This window comes from Peromyscus maniculatus, chromosome 17, assembly GCF_049852395.1.
Source record: "Peromyscus maniculatus bairdii isolate BWxNUB_F1_BW_parent chromosome 17, HU_Pman_BW_mat_3.1, whole genome shotgun sequence".
In the NCBI taxonomy this organism is placed as follows: domain Eukaryota; kingdom Metazoa; phylum Chordata; class Mammalia; order Rodentia; family Cricetidae; genus Peromyscus; species Peromyscus maniculatus.
Window position 1 is genome coordinate 38,183,031 of NC_134868.1, and position 19,537 is coordinate 38,202,567.

At 40.9% G+C, this 19,537-nt stretch overlaps 1 protein-coding gene across 4 annotated transcripts in view; it reads left to right on the forward strand.

The window, feature by feature from the left end:
* Window positions 1-19,537, forward strand: part of Tnks (tankyrase) — a 159,493-nt gene that overhangs the window by 109,008 nt on the left and 30,948 nt on the right. For all 4 annotated transcript variants that reach the window (XM_042262492.2, XM_006973957.4, XM_042262494.2 and 1 more), the window contains 6 exons: window positions 3,551-3,672; window positions 5,106-5,197; window positions 5,557-5,635; window positions 12,310-12,481; window positions 15,956-16,035; window positions 17,463-17,608. In XM_042262492.2, coding sequence (XP_042118426.1) covers window positions 3,551-3,672; window positions 5,106-5,197; window positions 5,557-5,635; window positions 12,310-12,481; window positions 15,956-16,035; window positions 17,463-17,608 — 691 coding nt within the window. The remainder of the gene's footprint in view (window positions 1-3,550; window positions 3,673-5,105; window positions 5,198-5,556; window positions 5,636-12,309; window positions 12,482-15,955; window positions 16,036-17,462; window positions 17,609-19,537) is intronic.

A 19,537-nucleotide genomic window follows, 5' to 3' on the forward strand; every position in this document is an offset into this window, starting at 1 on the left:
GTTATTTTCTATATTCTAGCTTCCACAGAAAAATGTAAGCTTGTAGGAAAAGGACGACCTTCGGACACCTGTGCTATCTCTGTTATCTTAGTGAGGCCTCTGGGTCATGTCTCTGTCTAACCCCAGCCTAGTGTAGTGCTTGTGTGTGCTGTATGTTCAGCAATGTCAGCCAACTGAACTTGACTCTGCTCAGAGTTGATAATTCTGTTTTCTAATTTACTTTTTTTAGTTTATGTGATGGCTCATATTTATCCCTACGTCATCATTGTCCCTTTATTCCGCTCTTATTAGAAGTCTAGACAGTCTGTTTTATCAGGTTGTCTTAGTCTATTGTATACCTCAACGTTCACCTAAATTTGTGTAGCTTTTTACAGGGAGCAGTTTCTTAGCTGTTTCCAACCTTCTCGATAGGAGTTTTCATTAAATAAGATTCTACTGAGAATTATGTGGAGGGAAGAACTTAGGGATCTGCTCTAGCTGCAGTTTTCAGTGCCCTGTTTACTGCTGTGTAGTTGATGTTCACATAACAGAATTTGTTAAAGGAAATAATACAGGAGGCTTGAGAGACGGACGGCTCAGTGGTTAAGAGTACTCGCTGTGCATGCACCCTGAGGAACTGACTTTGGATCTCAGTGCTCCCAGAGCAAGGCGAGCATGTTTTACATGTGCCTGTAATCCCTACCTCAGAGGATCAGGACGCCTTCATCTGGCCTCCACACATACCTCACATACACACCCCAAAGAAGAAATTTATACAGGAAAAAAATAATGTTTACACCATGCCATTATTACAACCACATCATTCTGCATACTTACCCCCTTTCTTGATTTTTATTTATTCTTTTTGTAAAGCCAAATAAATGAGGTAGCTTGAATTTCATTCTTATTTTAAGATCTATTTAGAAAGGCAAACTTTTAGACATTTTATAATGAAAATTATCAGGTTTCTGGGTTAGTGTCATTGGTAGTTGTAACATCTTTTAAACTGTATGTCTTTGATATTCTAGAAACACACACCTGGCATGGGGTGGGGTGGATGGAATGGTCCAGAAGTTCAGAGTGCTTCTGGCTCATGCAGAGGACCCAGAGTGGGTTCCCAGCACCCATGTGGGACCGACTGTTCACAGCGGTGAAGTAACTCCAGCTCCAGGGGATCCAGTATCTCTGGTCTCCGTGAGCACCCCACACGAGTGCACATGCCTACACATGGACACAGACACACATCATGAAAATAATAATACAAATAAGACTTTAAAAATAAGTTTTTGTTGACCTTTGCATTTAAAATTTTAGAACAATTACATAGGTGATAGGCATTCCACTTCCTGGGTTGTTGCTTTTTAATCATAATGATTCCTCAATAAAATATTTTAAATTTCAAAATTAATTTGGTCAGAGATCTTACAGTATTTCTAAGAGCAAAGTTAAGGAATATTTTCTGTAGGAAATATTGTGCATGCCATTTAATTTTATTGCTGTGCCATAGTTCTTTCTTTCCTTGGCCCTCCGGTGTTGTGATTTACACTTCCATACATTTGCTCTTTTCTTCTGAGCCGCCAGTCCTTACTGTACAGTAGAAAAAGACCGCACTGCCTGTATCACGCTGCTGCTGCTGATAGGCTGCTTGGCATTCAAGACAGCGTCACCTGCCTTCAGCTTCAGTTCTCTCCGCTCACGCCAGCCAAGCTGTCCTGTTGTTTGCTGTCGCTTCTGAATGCACCCGCTCCTTATACTCTGCCTGTAGTTCCCTGGCTTCAGTAGTCCTGCTCAGAGCATTTTTTAATGTTTGCTTATTATGTATACGGTGCTCTGCCCGCATGTGTACATGTCTGCCTGCAGGCCAGAAGAGGGCACCAGACTCATTACAGATGGTTGGGAGCCACCAGGTGGTTGCTGGGAATTGAACTCAGGTCCACTGGAAGAGCAGCCAATGCTCTTAACCTCTGAGCCATCTCTCCAGCCCCCCTACTTAGAGTATTAAAATCAAAACGTCTAATTTTGCTATTGATATTGACTTGTTTACTTTATCATCTCAGTTAACCTTGTGTTTTGTTCCAGAAGTTTTTAAAAGTCTCACACTGAGAAATTTAGCATGTTAAAGAACCATAAAATAGGGCTGCAAGATAGCTCAGCCAGTAAAAGTCCTTACCACAGAAACCTGATGATGTGAGTTTGATTCCTCAGAACCCACTTTGGACAAAGAAAATCAACGCCTAAAAGTTATCCTCTGACCTCTGCATATACCCTGTAGCACGCACGTACGCGCGCACGGACACTCACACATACACACACACACACACACACACACACACACACACACACACACAGACTTTTTTTAAAGGAAATGTTAAATAAAAGGTCATCTAGAAATGATTTATTTCCTGAACTAACACAACTTATTAATAACAGCTAATATTTATTGAGAACCTACTATGTGCCAAACTCTGTACTAAATGATAAGGACTGAAGAATAAATATGACCATGGTACTAAGTTATTACAACTGCTGTGGTCCTAACTGAAAGTCTTCAGTGAAGGCAGATAGGGAGGCATGTCCAAAGTGTCTAAACTGAGGCCTTAAATAGTGACTGGTGGTTCATAAGGCACGTAATGTGTTTGAATAGATGTCTGTGTACATTTCTCATTCTTTTGAGAGAGAGGAATGTGCTGAGGTCCTCACAAGAAAGGAAAAACAGCACAGTATCATGTGGATGCATAGGTCAGACATTAGAACAGCTGAAATGGTTTTATATTGGTGTCAAACTTCATTTGTATATTTTTAGAACAGTTTTCAGCTTTGTTAATAAAATTGTATAAAATAAAACTAAACTTGTAACATAGAAAATAAAAATCTAAAATTATTCTTATGTAGTTATTATTCTTTGAAAAATTTCAAATTCTGGCAGTTCTCAAACATTTCAGTTCTGTGTCAAGAAGAAGTATTGTTACTATTTGACTGTTTCTCTAAATATCATTTTCTGTCCCATGACTTCCATTCAGTTCTGATGGCAGCAGGGACAGCAAGAAGAGTGACAGTGTAAGAAACAGGCTCCTCCTGTCTCTTCTCCCTGACACTGCATAAGGTCCCTGTTCTGTGTAAGAGCTGTACCCAAGTAAAGTGCCTTAGTATGTGACTTGCCATCCGCTCGGAGAGTATGAAAGACTCATTTCACAGTATTTATATCTCCAAAGTTTTCCTTAACCTATACCTGCATTCTTTATATTATCATGATTTTAGATTACTATTTGAAGTAAAATGGAGATGTTTGCAAAGTTAGTAATTTTCCTACTTGCAATTTTGATTTGTGTGTTTGTGTATGTGTATTTTTATATGTATTGGCCTTTTGAGACAGTCTCACACAAACTGGCCTCAGACTCACTTTGTAGGCCAGTCTAGCCTTTAATTTGTAATCTTCCTGCCTCAGCCTTCCAAGTGTGGGGACTATAGGTTTGCAAATTATACTTTCCAGCGTTGATTATAACTTTTAAAACTATATGTCATTTTTTGTTTAATAACTATTTTTATTTAATAACTGTTATTTCATTGGCAGATGAATTTAAAGGTCATTCTTTACTACAAGCAGCCAGAGAAGCAGACCTGGCAAAAGTTAAGAAAACCCTTGCTTTGGAAATCATTAACTTCAAGCAGCCGCAGTCCCATGAGACAGCGCTGGTAAGAGGGCATTACCCATGCATCCCGGGTCAGTCGGTCGGTAACAGTGGGCAGCATTAAATAATGCTTTCAGTTCAGAAACCTGAAAGTGCTCTACTCTGAAATGCCAGCAATTTGCATTTTAATGGTGGTTGCACTGATTTTTAACTTGGGTTTGCTCATGATTCTTTGTGGGTGAAGGACTAGATATTTGCTCAGCCGTGATTTAGACTTGTTCTGTCTCTCTATTCACCCAAGCTTATTGTGACAAATTACTTTTGTGCTCAATGCTTTCATTATAATGCAAAATGGGAGCTGATAGGATCTTTTCTTTAGGAGTATGCTTACTAGATAAATATTATATCTGTTTTCTCTAGAAAATATGGTGTCATAGATATTTGCATCATCCTCTGGAGTAATTGCATTCAAATAATGGATTATGTTCATGTGAGGAAATATTACACCTGAACTTTCTGTTCCTGGCTGTATAAATAACCTTTAAAACTATCATTTTTTTTTCCTCCTAGTACTCTCTCAGGAAGATTCACTTATTTTTATGTCATTAGATACATTTAGGCACAGGTGTTGGTCTGGTTAGTGTATGCCCCTAACTTCAAAATTTAAGCATATGTGGATTTTATAGCATAGACTGTTAAATATGCTTCATTTAACTTCCTTAAACCTGTGTGGCTCAGAAAGGTCATTTAGCCCATTCTGCTGAAAACACTGTAAAAGATTAACCAAATTGAAATGGACCAACTTAAATTTAAAACCATCAACCCCAGTTCAAATAGCTTTAGTCTACACAGTGCTAGGCCAGGAGGTTAAGAGTCACAGAACATAATCCCCAGCCTTAAGGAACTCACTCGGCTGTTCTGGGGTAGTTACTCTACTCACTTGTGAGCAGTTTTAGTTTTTAAAATGTTAATACAATCATCGATGCAAAATGGAGCAAAATACAAAAGTTATATAAATATGAGGATAAAATGTGAAGTTCCTGAGACTATTACTTCCTGTAAATTGCTTTAAGGTCACATGTTTTCACCAATGACTGAGCAGATCAGCTTATCCTCTCGATGGAGTAATGAAGAAACGCTGACTTTTGCAGCTGATAGACCAATGAAGCCTTGAGTCATTTAATATAGATTTCCACGGCTTTGAAAAAGCGGTGTTCTAACGCCTTCAATGGAATATATGCTTAGTAGTGTTTATTGACTGAAGAAAAAGAAATGAAGTCCCTTAATGCTTAATTGAGAATATAATTTCACTTGGTTTGCACTCCCAATGTGTTTAAAGGGAATATTGACCATCTCCTTAGAGAAAAATGCGTCATTATGCCATGATACATTTTGAGATTACAGTGTTCCAAATAGCTTCCAGCTGCAGTTTCGTTCAGGAGTCCCCGTTTAAATACAAGTCTGCTCTTCTTAAACTGACTTTTGTTTGTGTTGCAGCACTGTGCTGTGGCCTCCTTGCATCCCAAACGAAAGCAAGTGGCAGAGCTGCTCCTAAGGAAAGGAGCCAATGTCAATGAAAAAAACAAGGAGTAAGTGTCCTTACAGAAGGGCCGCCCAGCCCTCTCCTTCTCGTTCATTTGACTGTTGTGTAATGTGCGGAACGTAACTTGATCGTTTTCAGCCCCACCACCGCCCGCTCCACTCCCTGCCACTGTGGACCCCGTCTACCCCACCAGTCCCCTTCCTAGATTCATGTCTTCTTCTTGTCCTGGTTTGGTTTGCGTTTCTCTGACTCACTAAGTCTAATTAGGGTTGCTTGAATGAGCATAGGCAACTTAGCAGTGGACACACCACTAAAGAAAATGCCTTCCCTCTGTCAACAGCCCTTAGCTGCTGGGAGTTGTCACAGTAGAAGTTACAAAGTCTCTTTCCTTTTTCTCCTTCCCAGTTTCATGACTCCTTTGCATGTCGCAGCCGAAAGAGCTCATAATGACGTCATGGAAGTTCTGCATAAGCATGGAGCAAAGGTAAGCCCAAACTCAGCATGCGGCAGCCGGCTGCTCTCAATACTTGAGTCCCCAAGAAATTCCTCCTCGTCAGGAAGAACAGTTAGGTAGTTCCTGGGTTTTGTCTTTAAAACCATAGGTTGTCCTAGGAAGTTGATTAGTTTTCTTTTCTGATAAAAAATGTTTCTTTGTCCTTTCTTCCTGGTCTCCTAGAAAGCACTAGGCAGCTGACATGAGTCTTCTGAAATACAGTTCAGCTCTACATTTGTGTTGGTTACTTCCTCATCCCTGTGATCAAACACTTGGCAGAAACAACTCCGGGATGATTTTACTCATGATCTTAAAGGGTTTAGTTTGTGGTCACTTGGCCCTGTGCAGTTGGGCAGAAAGCCGTGGTGGTAGAAGCATGTGGCATAGGAGTGGTGGTCACTCTGTAGACAGCAGAGAGCAAGAGAGCACAGGGCCAGGAACAAGCTGTCTTAAAAGATCCACCCCCAGGACCTGTGTCATCCAACCACGTCCCATCTTCTCAGACCCTCTCCGAATAGTGCCAACAGGAGCCTTGTTGGGGGACACTTCATATCAAAACCACAAAAGCAGGTAGAGAGAGGTAACTCAGTGGGCAAGAGTGCTTGCTGCTCTTAGAAAAGACCCAAGGTCAGTACCCAGCATCTACATCAGACAGCTCTCAGCCATCAGTAACTCCAGCCACAGGGATCCAACATCCTCTTGGGGACATACATACACACACACACACACACACACACACACACACACACACACACACACACGGCATATATCCACACATACCCACACAGATATACACATACACATAAGTAAAAATAAGACACTTTTAAAACATGGAAATGTACATTATTGGGGGAGAATTTATTTTTGTGGTGCTGTAGATTGAACCTGGGGTCTCACTTTCTAGATAAGTACTCTACCACTCAGCTGGGTTCCCAGCAACCTCTACCATTTTTAAGTTAATACTAGAATTCATACAACGATACAGTCAACTTTCTTTTTCAGGTGTATTTTTATTGTATGTGTAGGAGTAATGCAGGACCCTGAAATGCAGGAACTGGAGCTGAGGTCATGGAGGAATGCTGCTTACTGACTTGCTCTCCATGCCTTGCTCAGCTTGCATTTTTTTTTTAAGATTTATTTATTTATTTATTATGTATACAGGAGAGGGTGCCAGATCTCATTACAGATGGTTGTGAGCTACCATGTGGGTGCTGGGAATTGAACTCAGGACCTCTGGAAGAGCAGTTGGTGCTCTTAACCTCTGAGCCATCTCTCCAGCCCCTCAACTTGCATTTTTATACAACTCAGAACTGCTTGCCCCAGGTGGCACCATGCACAGTGAGCACAGTGCCTCCTAAAACAATTATTAATCAGGAAAATGCCCCACAGACTTGCCCACAGGCCCATCTTAACTGAGGGTCCTTCTTCCCAGATGATGTTAACTGATGTTAGCTTTTAAGTTGACCCCACACACACCAAAAACAACAACAACAACAAAACGTAATCAGCATACCCACCCATCATAACTTCGTAATTTAAAAAACCATTAAAACACAATCTTCTAACCTATTTATAACTATTTCCTGTTTAGTGTTTAGGTGGTTTTGTAAGAACATAATGAAAGGCCGGGCGTGGTGGCGCACGCCTTTAATCCCAGCACTTGGGAGGCAGAGGCAGGCGGATCTCTATGAGTTCGAGGCCAGCCTGGGCTACCAAGTGAGTTTCAGGAAAGGCGCAAAGCTACACAGAGAAGCCCTGTCTCGGGGGAAAAAAAAAAAAAAAAAACCATAAGGAAAGATAAAATTTGATTATCATATTTTTAGTGAAACTTCAGTTTAATTACAAAATCACATTACAAGTAAAAACATTATTTAGTAAACATAACTAATATATTTCTTTGATGGTCTCCACATGTGTATGAAATCTCTTCCATTAATAATAGCTGATGAAACCACATATCACAGCTAAGCAGTGACCAGACCCTCAATCCCTACATCATGATTCTTTGTAAGATGAAGAGATTTAGGGGCTGCAGAGATGGCTCGTCTCTTGCATAGGCTCTGAGCTCTATTCTTAGCACCCATGTTGAGCGTTTCACAGCTGCCTGTGCCTCCAGCTCCAGAGGCCTCTGACCTCCATGCTACCTACACCCCACACAGAGACACATAACACACCCTCAATTAAAATAAAATATTTATAACAATTTAAAATAGTCGTACTAGGGGTAAATAATATTTTATACCATAGTAATGAAAAACCTTTCCATTTTAATTATCCTTCCTGCCTTTTGCTTTTCCCCTTGCATTACATAAGCCTCAGATTTGTTTGTAGTGTTTTAGTATTATACTACTTGATTATACTTTTACAAGTGAATAGGATTATATGTTCTCGTTTACAGTGCATGTGATCCAAAATTTTGCTTTAAAAGGACATTTGGTGTTTTTTTTTTTTTTATTAAAATCCAGATGAGTTAGAATCAAAGAGAAGTTGTACAAATTTCTCACATACTTTGTAGCTACTATGAATACATACCTTGGCATTGTTATATAAACAACATGTTATGTCAATAGAAATAACAATAAGCTAAGTGGGCTTTCTCTTATACTTGTGAGCATTATTTTTGTACTGGTCTGAGTTTTTTATGACATTTATAATACTCATACAAACCATGAATAATGTTCTTAATTTTTTAAATATTATTTATTTGTCATTACTGGTAAGGCATTTTATTTCAGAAAAATAGCCTTATTTTATAGTCCATGTCAGTGACATTGTGTAGGTCTAAGAATCTCAGTCCTTACTGGCCGTTCATGTATATAATGCATTTTTATTATCAGCATCTTAGTTCAGCAGTGGGCTTCTGTGATTGAAAACATTCTGCCAGTGATGCAGAATGACTTCTAAGGTACTATATCCTTCCTGGTCTTCCTTACAGAGAGTGTTATTGGTTCCTTTAAAGACACAAACAATACAAGTTGCCGTCAGTAGACCTCAAACCTTATCATGTTAGGTGTAGTGACAAATGCCTCTAATCCTAGCACTCGGGAGAGAGACAGAGGCAGCTAGATCTCTGGTGAGTTTGAGTCCAGCCTGATCTGCATAGTAAGCTCCAGGCAAGCCAAAAGAGTGTGGGAGGGAAGGAGAAAGAGAGAGGAGAAAGGGGGGGACGGGGGGGGGGGGGAAGCTGTGTTAACTCCCCTTTACTCATTCCTGGATCCCAAGGCAGGATGCTAATCCCACAAGGTTGGTGCATTCAGTTATTCATGTATTGGTTAAAAAAAAAAAAAAAAAAAAAAAATGGCTACTGCTGGGCCATGTTTTCCTTGCTTAGTGTATTCTTTCTGTGATTCCTGTTGGTTTTTAAATGACCCATGGTTTCCATCTGATTCTATAGCACTTTCTAAACATGTGCCTATGATCAAATACCTGACAGAAACCACATAAGGGAGGGAAAGTGTATTTTGCCCATGGTTCAGAGGTTCAGTCCATTGTGGCAGGAGAGCATGCTGGAATAGCCACCTCATGGCGCACAGGAGTCCAAGTGGAGTACTAACAGGAAGATACAAGCACAGAGGACACACCCCTAGTGACCTTCTCCTCCAGTCACTCCGTGGCTTTCCACAGTTCCATTCTTTAGTAGCCTCCAGATTGGGAATCTGTCAGTGGATTAACACATTCATTTAAACTGAAGTCCTTAGAATGTAGTCATCTCTAGAAAAGCCTTCACAGACACGCGTGTGCACGGTTGCTTTACTAATTACTACTTAGTCACATCCGTAGTCCAGTCATGTTCACAATCAATTGGTCATCACAACCTCTAAATACGTGGCTTAAGAAAGTCTTAACTATGGCTAGCACTGTTGAGTATATAACAGTAAATGAAGCATTTTCCTTCTGGAAGGCAGTTCCATACTTTAAGAGACATAAAAAGTAAAAATAACCTTTTTAGCACTGAATATTAAAAAATACTTGTTGAGAAAGTTAGGGCTTATGACTTGGTCTCCAACCATTTTAGGGTACTCTCTGGGCTGAGAGACTAGGGGCTTCAGGGAGAGAAGAGTGGTGGGGGTAGATTTGTTGTTTCGTTTGGTGGGGTTTTGTTGTTTGTTTGTGTCCTAGGCAGCTTAGAAACTGCTCTGTACCCAAGGCAGACCTCAGATGTGTGAGGATCCTTCTGTGTGGGCCTCCCTGAGAAACTGGCGGCATTGCCTTCTAGTAAAGAGTAATCCCTTCCTCACGGTCCCTCTAGAGAACCTGTTTCCTGTTTCCCCTGCCCGGGACAGCAGTGCTCTAAGAGGGACAGACTGCACAGACAGACTGTTGACTGTTGAAGTTGTTCTGGGCTCTTGTGGTTCTCTCCACGGAGCAAGTGCTTCACTCTTGGATAGCCTTTCCACTTCAGCTTGGTGCTGGAGACAGTGTTCAGGAGATAGTCTCTGATAGACTGTGAGGAAAGGACGATAGTGTCCTTTCATAGTGTGTGTGTGTGTGTGTGTGTGTGTGTGTGTGTGTGTGTGTGTGTGTGTGTGTGTGTGTAAAAATAGTTTTGCATTGCATTGGTGTTGTATACTTTATAGATATGAAAATTTCCAAGATATCAGAGAATAAGCCTCACCTAAAGGAATGATTAAATATCTCATATGGGTAGAAGAGAGAACATGAAATTTCAGTATATGACCAACTTGTCAGGTTCAAGTATTATCAGTCAGTCCTTATCAACTGGAACTTTTAAACTAAATCTTAAAAATTTGTATTACAAATTAGTTCTGAGAACCGTTGGCACATAAAGTTTTTTTCATTAAGACATGAAGTTCCCCAGAGTAAGTGAGCGATGGGGATGTGAATGGGCTGTTTTACCTAGCACTCAGTCCCACACATTTACAGTGTGTTCTTTGTCTGTGTTCTGTTGATCTGCTTCAGCAGTGCAGGCGAAGCTGGCTGGCCCTAGGTTTGCAGAAAACCTTTAAATCCTCTCTCTTGCCCATAATGTTTGTTTGCTAAGGATTCAGCCTTATTTGAAGGACTAGAGTCATTAATTTGAGATCTTAACTTGGTAAGATCTGTATTTTACAAGAATAACTCTCAAACCATATTTACATGATTTAACAAACTAAATTTGAGTTCATTGTTGCCATTCATTTTTACAGCTGTATAATTGAGTATGTCTCATCTAATTTCCAGAAAAGTGTGAATAATTAGGATGTTTGCAGTTCTGAGTGTATTCTTCTATAATGAAGTAACATTCATACAAAAACTGGTTTGGCATCTTGTGTTTTCCCTTAAGAAGTAAATACTTACAACAATGCTTCACTGTTACTATATACAAAATCATTTTTTCCTACTGGAAAATATGATAGAATTAATTGTGATACCATTTAATGGTGAGTTTTCTGAAAACCATTAAGAATTTAAGCGAACCTTTATCTGAACCAGTGCCACAGCTGTAGCAGTAATAATGACAAAGGACTGGAAACAGACCAGTTCTTAAACCCTAACCTTACTGGTGTGGGAGGTGCAGAAATGTTTTGAACAACCAGCATAAATCTGAGATTGTACTGTTATTCCCTTATTCAGGCCTTTCAAGAAGACAGTCCATATTTTCAACAGCATTAATTAAACTTGATGAAAAGTTACCCCTGTGGTCTAGTTTCTAAGTGCTAAGTCAGCACAGACATTCAGAAAGGGGGTTAGTTGCTGAGGCCTCGAGGGATGACGGAGGACTTGGAGAAGGGGTTCTCTGAAAGCAGCTGTACAGTTGATCTGACTGGAGGCACAGGTGTCTACTGGAACATTCTAAAATGCTAGACTAGTTAGATATGACCAAATAATGAACATAACAGAAAAGCTGAACATTTACTCAACGTAACTAAATTACTGTTTCCTGTATACACTCTTAAAGGTTTGAAAATGGAACATCTTATCCTCAAGGCAATTCCCAGTCAAATGTATTCTTAATTAAGGTAGCTGTTGCAGGATGAGCATCCATGACCTGAAAATAGGAAATCTGTAATGCTCCAAAATCAAAACTTTTGAATTATCAACATACAATGGAAAATTTCACACTTGAACTCATGAAATGCACCACAATCACAACACAGGCACACAGCTTATGTGTACAAAGTACATGTGAAACAAATTAAGTTTGTATTTAGATGTGGATCCTGTTTCCAAGATATCTCATTATGTATGTACAGATACCCTCAAACATAAACAATTTGAAATTGGAAACACCTCTGATTAGGGATACTCAACCAGAATATAAGGCATTCCTAATTAAAAAGAAGTGTAATAAACTACATTATCAGTCTTTGCATGTGTAGTCTGTTGTCTTGGTACTCTGAATGTGATCACGCTGTTCATTCTGAGACGTTTGGTGGATGTCTCCAGTGTGGCCAGCAGTGAACACCAGGTGAGAGTCCCCACCCTCCAAAACCTCCCATCCTTTCTTCTGAGTGGAGCGTGGCAGCAAGATGTCAGGGGTGTTCTGTGGTCTTAATTTTTCCCACACACTCGGGCCACTAAGGCGAAGCTATTTCTGTAGTACTAGTAAGCAAAAGTTAATGCCATTTTCCCAAAAAGTTTTACTGTTGGCTTTTATCCTAAGAGTGTATTTGCTACAGTGGGAAAGAATGCCTGACTTCATGTGCCACCCAATGATTTTTCAGATGAATGCACTGGACAGTCTTGGGCAGACTGCTTTGCACAGAGCTGCCTTAGCAGGCCATCTGCAGACTTGTCGTCTCCTGTTGAGTTATGGCTCTGACCCTTCCATCATCTCCCTGCAAGGCTTTACAGCAGCTCAGATGGGCAATGAAGCGGTACAGCAGATTCTGAGCGGTGAGTTCCATCGGCCGGCTTCCACTTTCCCAACCCCTCTCCTGCTCACCCAGGCTGGGTGCCGCCCAACCTGAGCTGACCTGACCTGACTTGAGCGCTTGTTTGCCACACCTTTCCTTGCTTATGGTTTTTTAGGGTGTTTTGTTTTGTTTTCGGTTTAGCCTATATTCTTTTCTATGTCTGTTTTTTGGTAGGATGAGGAAGTGTCAGGAGAAGATCTACACCATTTTTGGGTTGGTTGGTTTAGAGTTGAAAATCTGGTGCAAGCTAGAATTATGGTATCTATAAAATCTACCAAATGAAGGGAATAAGTTAAATTTCCATAGTAATGACTTTTAGTTGTTCTTGTATGTATAGTAGTCTGACCTACTTGTCATTAACTATTCTGAAATTGTCTGGAATTTTCATGGATTAAATGTAATTGCCAACTTTTGGTGAATGTTACAATGAATGCACACTATAGTGTGAGATACTTAGTTTGTTGACAGAGCATGTATAAAACTGATAGGAAAATAGGCACCGGCTTCCTAACTCTGAAAATTATAAGTGACAGCCTACTGAAAACTTAGGAACTAGACGTGAAAGAATTCACTATAGTTACTCGTCTTTTTCACTCATTTGCCTTTGTCCCGACTCCATCTACTGTAGACGAACAGAAACTAAAAGAGAAACAGATAGCTGTAGCCTGGTGGTCAGAGCCTGGCCACTCTGTTGCCTGTAAGCAGTACACCCGAGCTCTGTAGGCACAGGGTCTCCTGTATAGCAGGTATCTTATGACACCCTCTATCCAGAAGTAAAACTCGTAAGATTATTGATACATTACTTGATCTGACTACTCAAAAACTACATTAAAACTTCCTAAGTATCTATATTGAAAGATCCAAATATGAGGAGGCAAGTGATAGTCAGCTACAGTAAATCTTACAGTTATTACATAACAGCTTGCCTGCCACAATGCTCAAGGACCAGAATTGACCCCACAAATGTTTTTAAGACCTTCTGAGAAATACAGGCCAGTTGAGAAGCACAGACTCTCTCGGGGCGCATGGTGGTGGTGGGTGTGTTAATGCTGTGGGAGGGAAACAATCTTAGGAACTGATTTTACAACCTTGAAAACTCGGTAAGGCCCCCCCTCCCTCTGCAGTCCATTCTTACATGCCAATCATTCTGCTTCAGTTTTTAGATTTGTAGACAGAGCATGCATAAAACTGATAGGAAGATAGATTCCGGCTTCCTGGCTCCCAGAATTAGAAGTGACAGCCTACTGAAAACTTAGGAACTAGACGCTAAAGGATTCAATATAGTTACTCGTCTTCCTCGTCCACTGGCCTTTCCACCAGTCCTCACCACCAGACTATGGATAGGGTTTGATCTTGAATAGTAAACACCTGTCTTGTATCTGCTGCAGGAAGATAGGATATTACTCCCCCACTAGGAAGCTGTTATCATTTTATAAATTGGGTTTTTATGAAACATTCTTTTGTGCTTTTTACTGGGAATCATTCACTACTGAGTTTTACTTTCTGTGAGTTATAACTATAAGTAAACAGACATACAGCTACTGCGTCAATTTCTCACAGTACTGTACATAAATTTTAACAGTGGTTAACAGAATGGGGATGAAGCATCAAATAAATCCAACAAATTGGATCTATATAATGCCTTTAAAATGCCTGCTAAGTAAATGCATTTCAAATATACGACTTCTGGGGGAAATGAAATTGAATATGGAATCATAAATAAAAAGTTTCAGTTACTTTTATAATTCTACTCTAAAATTGATTTGTGATGCACATAGTTAACTAAATGCTTAATTTAGGAAATGGTAGGACTCAGTTTGCCATATTCATTATTGATCAAGAAAGATAATGCAAATAATAGAGCTGTCTGAAATAGAGCCTTTTAATCAGAATTACTTTATTCTTGGAAGAGAATACTGAGGGTTCTTTTATACTGATATTTGTACATTCCCAGATCTCTTTTTGCTTTTCAATCTTAAGACACAGTCTGACTAAGTTGCTTATGCTAGCCTTGAACTCCCTCTGTAATCTAGACAGGCCTTGGATTTGTAATATTCATGCCTCACCTACTGCAGTAGCTGGATCTGCCTACCAAGCCCCAGACAAGCCTGTTCTGAACTTAGTGTTAGATTTATGCAGATGCGGAGCTGCGCGGTTGCTGTCGTAGAAGTCAGCACGTTCAAGCTTTACTCTCTGACCTTCCTGTAGTTCTCTAAGCGCTCTAGTATGTGCACGAGGTATTTTGCTTGACTAGAAAAATGGCCCTTTCCTAGTCATTCCCATCAGCATGCTGTCAGGAATAACCTGAAGACACAAAGGCTGGAAGCACTCTCCTAGAGACATGGTAGAGTGTTGCAGATCAGCCTCGCTCACCTGTCAGTGCAGTCATATACATGCACTGTTAGGATGGATTCTGGGGACCAGGAAGGAGGCGAATACAGGCAGCCGAGAATTAGGTTTAGAGACACATTGATTCTGATATGAAGTCGCCCAAAATCAACTTGGCAAATACTTTTTGAGTTGTTGTGTTTGTGCAAAGGAAATATAATGGGAGCAAGGACCCAGGTCTAGTACTTAGCCACTCCACAGACTAACAAACGCAATAGAACACATTCTTTAAAATGTACTTCATTGTTTGAGATATTCTTTTTTCCTCTGTAGTCTTGGTATTTTATCTGCTGAGTATTATTAATATGATCAAATAGTTTGTCTTCTATTGAAGAATTCTTAAACTTATCTATAAAAGTCCCCCTTCTGAACAAAGCACTACAGAAAACCTGGAGTGTTTCTTCTAAACTCTAAAGCCGTTTCTAGCATCGCTTGATCTTCCCACTTGGACCCTGAACTCAGTGTCTGTTCATAGCATAATGTAATCTGAAGCCGGAAAGAGACTTTGAGGACAAGCAGGCTCACTCTTGAAATGCAGAAGCTAAGGTATTGTGCTGGCTAGATGGCTCAGTGGTTAAAGGTGCTAGCTAAGCAAGGCTGACCACCTGAGATCACTCTCAGAGCCCATGATGGACACAGTTGTTACCCAGAACATTTGATGACGAGAGTGGTGGAGCATAAAAGTGTTCCCCTGCCGGGCGGTGGTGGCACACACCTTTAATCCCAGCACTTGGGAGGCAGAGCCAGGTGGATCTCTGTGAGTTCGCAGCCAGCCTGGTCTACAGAGTGAGATCTAGGACAGGCACCAAAACTACACAGAGAAACTCTGTCTTGAAAAACAAACAAACAAAAACAAAAGTGTTCCCCTGTGTTAGAATTATTGAAATTTGACTTTGGGAAGATGTAAATTGAGGTAAAAAGTACTCATCTGAGTAAGACTGGGAGAGTAACCATTATATCACAGACATGTCCAGCCTTAATCTCTCTTCCCTCACCAAACAATCTCCTTCCGTAGCTGCATACAGTACCCCAAAAGCCAACATAATCTTTGCTTTCTTGGATACAGAGAGTACCCCTATACGTACTTCGGATGTGGACTATCGACTGCTGGAGGCATCCAAAGCTGGAGACTTGGAAACCGTGAAGGTAAAATGGCGCCTTTGCTGTTCCTGCCCAGTTCATTTGACACATCTGCTGCTCAAAAACAGACAGTTGTTTTTTAAGATTTACAAACAATCAACACTGTGTCTACAGACAGGAGAGTTCTCCGCTACTAAGATTTTCCCAGTTTGTGCCTTATAGCACCTAAACCATAAAAAAAATTAGGATATACACACACACACTTGTATTACATCAACTGTAATAAATATTCTAGTTTCTGTGTGTGTGTGTGCATGTGTGCACATGGGCCGTGGGCATGTATGGAAGTGACAGCTTTCTAGAGTTAGTTTTCTCCTTCCACCACGGGGAACCTGGGAATTAATTCAGGCTGTCAGGCACAGTACCAGGTGCCTTTACCCCATGAGCCATTTTGCTGGCCCAGAATACAAATTTTAATTTCATCTGTCTGTATGAGGTAGGCAGTATGTGCTTTCAAGTTCCTAAACAGTGCATTCACAATAAAGGAAAATTTTATTTTTGATAATGGAATGTAAGTGTCCAAAGAAGACATACAAATTGAGAATTCAGTCTAGTATATTTCTTTCTCAAAAGACTAAGAAAGTATTAGAAGTTAGCTGGGTGTGATAACTCATGCCTTTCATCCCCCCCCTAGAAAGCTGAGGCAGGCACATTACTGTGACTTCTGGGATAGCCTGCACTATGAGAGTGATATTCTCCCTCTCCTCCCTCCCCACCACCTCCTAGGGGAGGGGAAGAGAGAATTAGAGGGAGAAGTGGAGGAAAGGGCTGTTCATTGTCTAAAGTATGTTAAAGTGTGAAAACCGGCATATACAGTTGCTTTGACATTCAGCAAGAAACGGGTAGAATCAAGAGCTTGTGAGTACTAAAAAGCAAGTTTCTCTGGACCCCCATTCCAGGAGACAGGAGCTCTCTTTAGTTTCTTTAGTTCCTTGGAGTCAGCTCTAGTGGACTTGAGCAGAGAGCAGCTAAGCATACCGTAAGAACTCGTGTGTGATGAGTAGTCTTGGGAAGGGGAGATGGACGCATGAGACAGGAGGTTTCTGATGGACGAGAGACTGGGCTAGGGCACGCTGACAGAGATGAAATTCTTCTGTATATACTGAAAGTGTTTGTGGTCACCGTACCGCCAGTTCTCCTTTGGGGTCTTTGGAAACAGCATGTGACCCAGACTATCCTCAAACTCACTGTGTAACCCACACTGGCCCCCAAATTGAAGATCTGCCTGTCTCATCCTCCCCGGCTCTGGGATTTTAGGGGTGCCTCACCATGTCTGGCTATGGTGCTAATTTTTAGCATTTTAATGATCTCATCTGGAGAATATTGACCGTATAATTATAGTGATCTAAAATGCTGCACAATTTTAGAGCAGAATCTGTGAATGATTGGTAATGGTGTTGTGTCTCTCTGTGTGTCTGCATACACCACAACAGCAACTCTGCAGCCCGCAGAACGTGAACTGCAGAGATCTGGAGGGCCGGCATTCGACACCCCTGCACTTTGCCGCGGGCTATAACCGTGTGTCTGTTGTGGAGTACCTTCTCCACCACGGAGCTGATGTCCATGCCAAAGACAAAGGGTATGTGTTCAAGTCCAGATCTTTGAGCTTCAGTCTCCTCATACTTAATCTGTTTACTTATATTTGCTATAAAATTATGTAATTTTTATCTACAGAACTTAACTGCTTTCTTTAGTACAAGAAAGTTTACAAATGACAGATAGCCCTTTTGTAAACATCATGTGTTTTGATGTTGTAGGTGCTTTCCCACTAAAACAATATACGTTTCATTTTAATCATAACTTAAACAAACATGCAGTATAAAAGTGAAGGTTCTCTCAGCCCACGCCCTAGAGATGTAAACTGAGCAGTTTGCCTGGAATTCTCCAGCTGTGTCTTTGGTGTGTACACCAATTGTGAGTCACTTGGTGTGAGCTCTCGTCACTCAGCACCTGGGAATTTGCACTGTGCAGTAGATAGGTCTCACCCAGGAGGAGATGTGGGATGTCTTCTGACTTGGTGCATCCTTTGCATGCCTGTGTGCAGGATTTTATTTCAATTATGAATGTTTGTATGTAATTTGTAATCTACATTCATCCTCTCATTATATTTTTTCCTATTAAAAGTAGATGATTTCTTCTAAAAAGAATTCAGTCCATCCCAGAATCACTAGTATTAATAGAAATATAATTCTGCTTCTACTAGTTTAAATTGTCTGTATTTTTATATTAGATGAATTATGTGACAAACCAGGTAAAACTTTTAAAGCAGCTGCTTAGAAATATAAGAAGAATATTTTTGCCAAACTGAATTTCCATGTTCTGAGTTCATTTTGCACCTGCTCAGATCAGCCAGCCCTGTTTGGGCACTTGCTTAGCATAGAGCTATCACTGAAGTGCCTGGCTTAGGCTTCGGGTGACCATTGTGTGTTTGTCTTTCTAAAGTAGTGCACCATACTGACAGCGTGAGAGCAGCGTCACTACTTGTTTGGAAACACTGTTAGTACATTGGAGAGCAGCCAGGGTCTGCTTCTGTGACTCACTAGTGCCAGCAGATCTCACCCTAAAGCCATCCGTAGACGACACTCATTTCTAGCTGGAACGGCACTGGGTGTCTTGTTTTTACCGTGTCCTGCGTCAACTTCAGCTGACCCTTCAGTGCACTGACTTGAGAGGGTATCTTTACTGGTTAGAATGCCGCCTGCTTTCCTTGAAAACGTAGTCATCTGTGAGAGTTACCTGCCTCAGAAGAGGAGGGCGCTAGGCTCTCTTAGCCGAGTAGAATTTATAGTGAAGAGTCTTTATTTCCCTTGGTGAATTCTCTTCTTTCTTAGGGGGAGAAGGTTTAGAGTTTGGTTAATTTGAGACAAAGGTCTCTCTCTGTTGTAGCTTGAGTTTTCCACCTGCCTTGCCCACAGTCAGGACAAATCTTTGTCACCCGCCAGTCCCACAGCCACTCAGACCCAACCAAATAAACACAGAGACTTATATTGCTTACAAACTGTATGGCCGTGGCAGGCTTCTTGCTAACTGTTCTTATAGCTTAAATTAATCCATTTCCATAAATCTATACCTTGCCACGTGGCTGGTGGCTTACCGACATCTTCACATGCTGCTGGTCATGGCGGCGGCTGCAGTGTCTCTCTGCCTCAGCCTTCTGCTTCCCAGAATTCTCCTCTCTCCTTGTCCCACCTACTTCCTGCCTGGCCACTGGCCAACCAGTGTTTTATTTATTGACCAATCAGAGCAATTTGACATACAGACCGTCCCACAGCACTTCCCCTTTCTTTTTTTTTAAAAGGAAGGTTTGAACTTTTGTACATCTCCAAAGTCAGCTTGGTATATTTGGGAATTTGGGCGCAGCTTCTCTTACTACTTCCTGCTGGAGGGGGGCGCTGTATCTTATGGGGACACAAAGAAAATTTTAGGATCATGGAGTAGTCCGTGAGACCGAATCATCTGAGCCAGTTGCCTTGAAACGATTCTGGATGTTGGATCATCTGGGCCATGG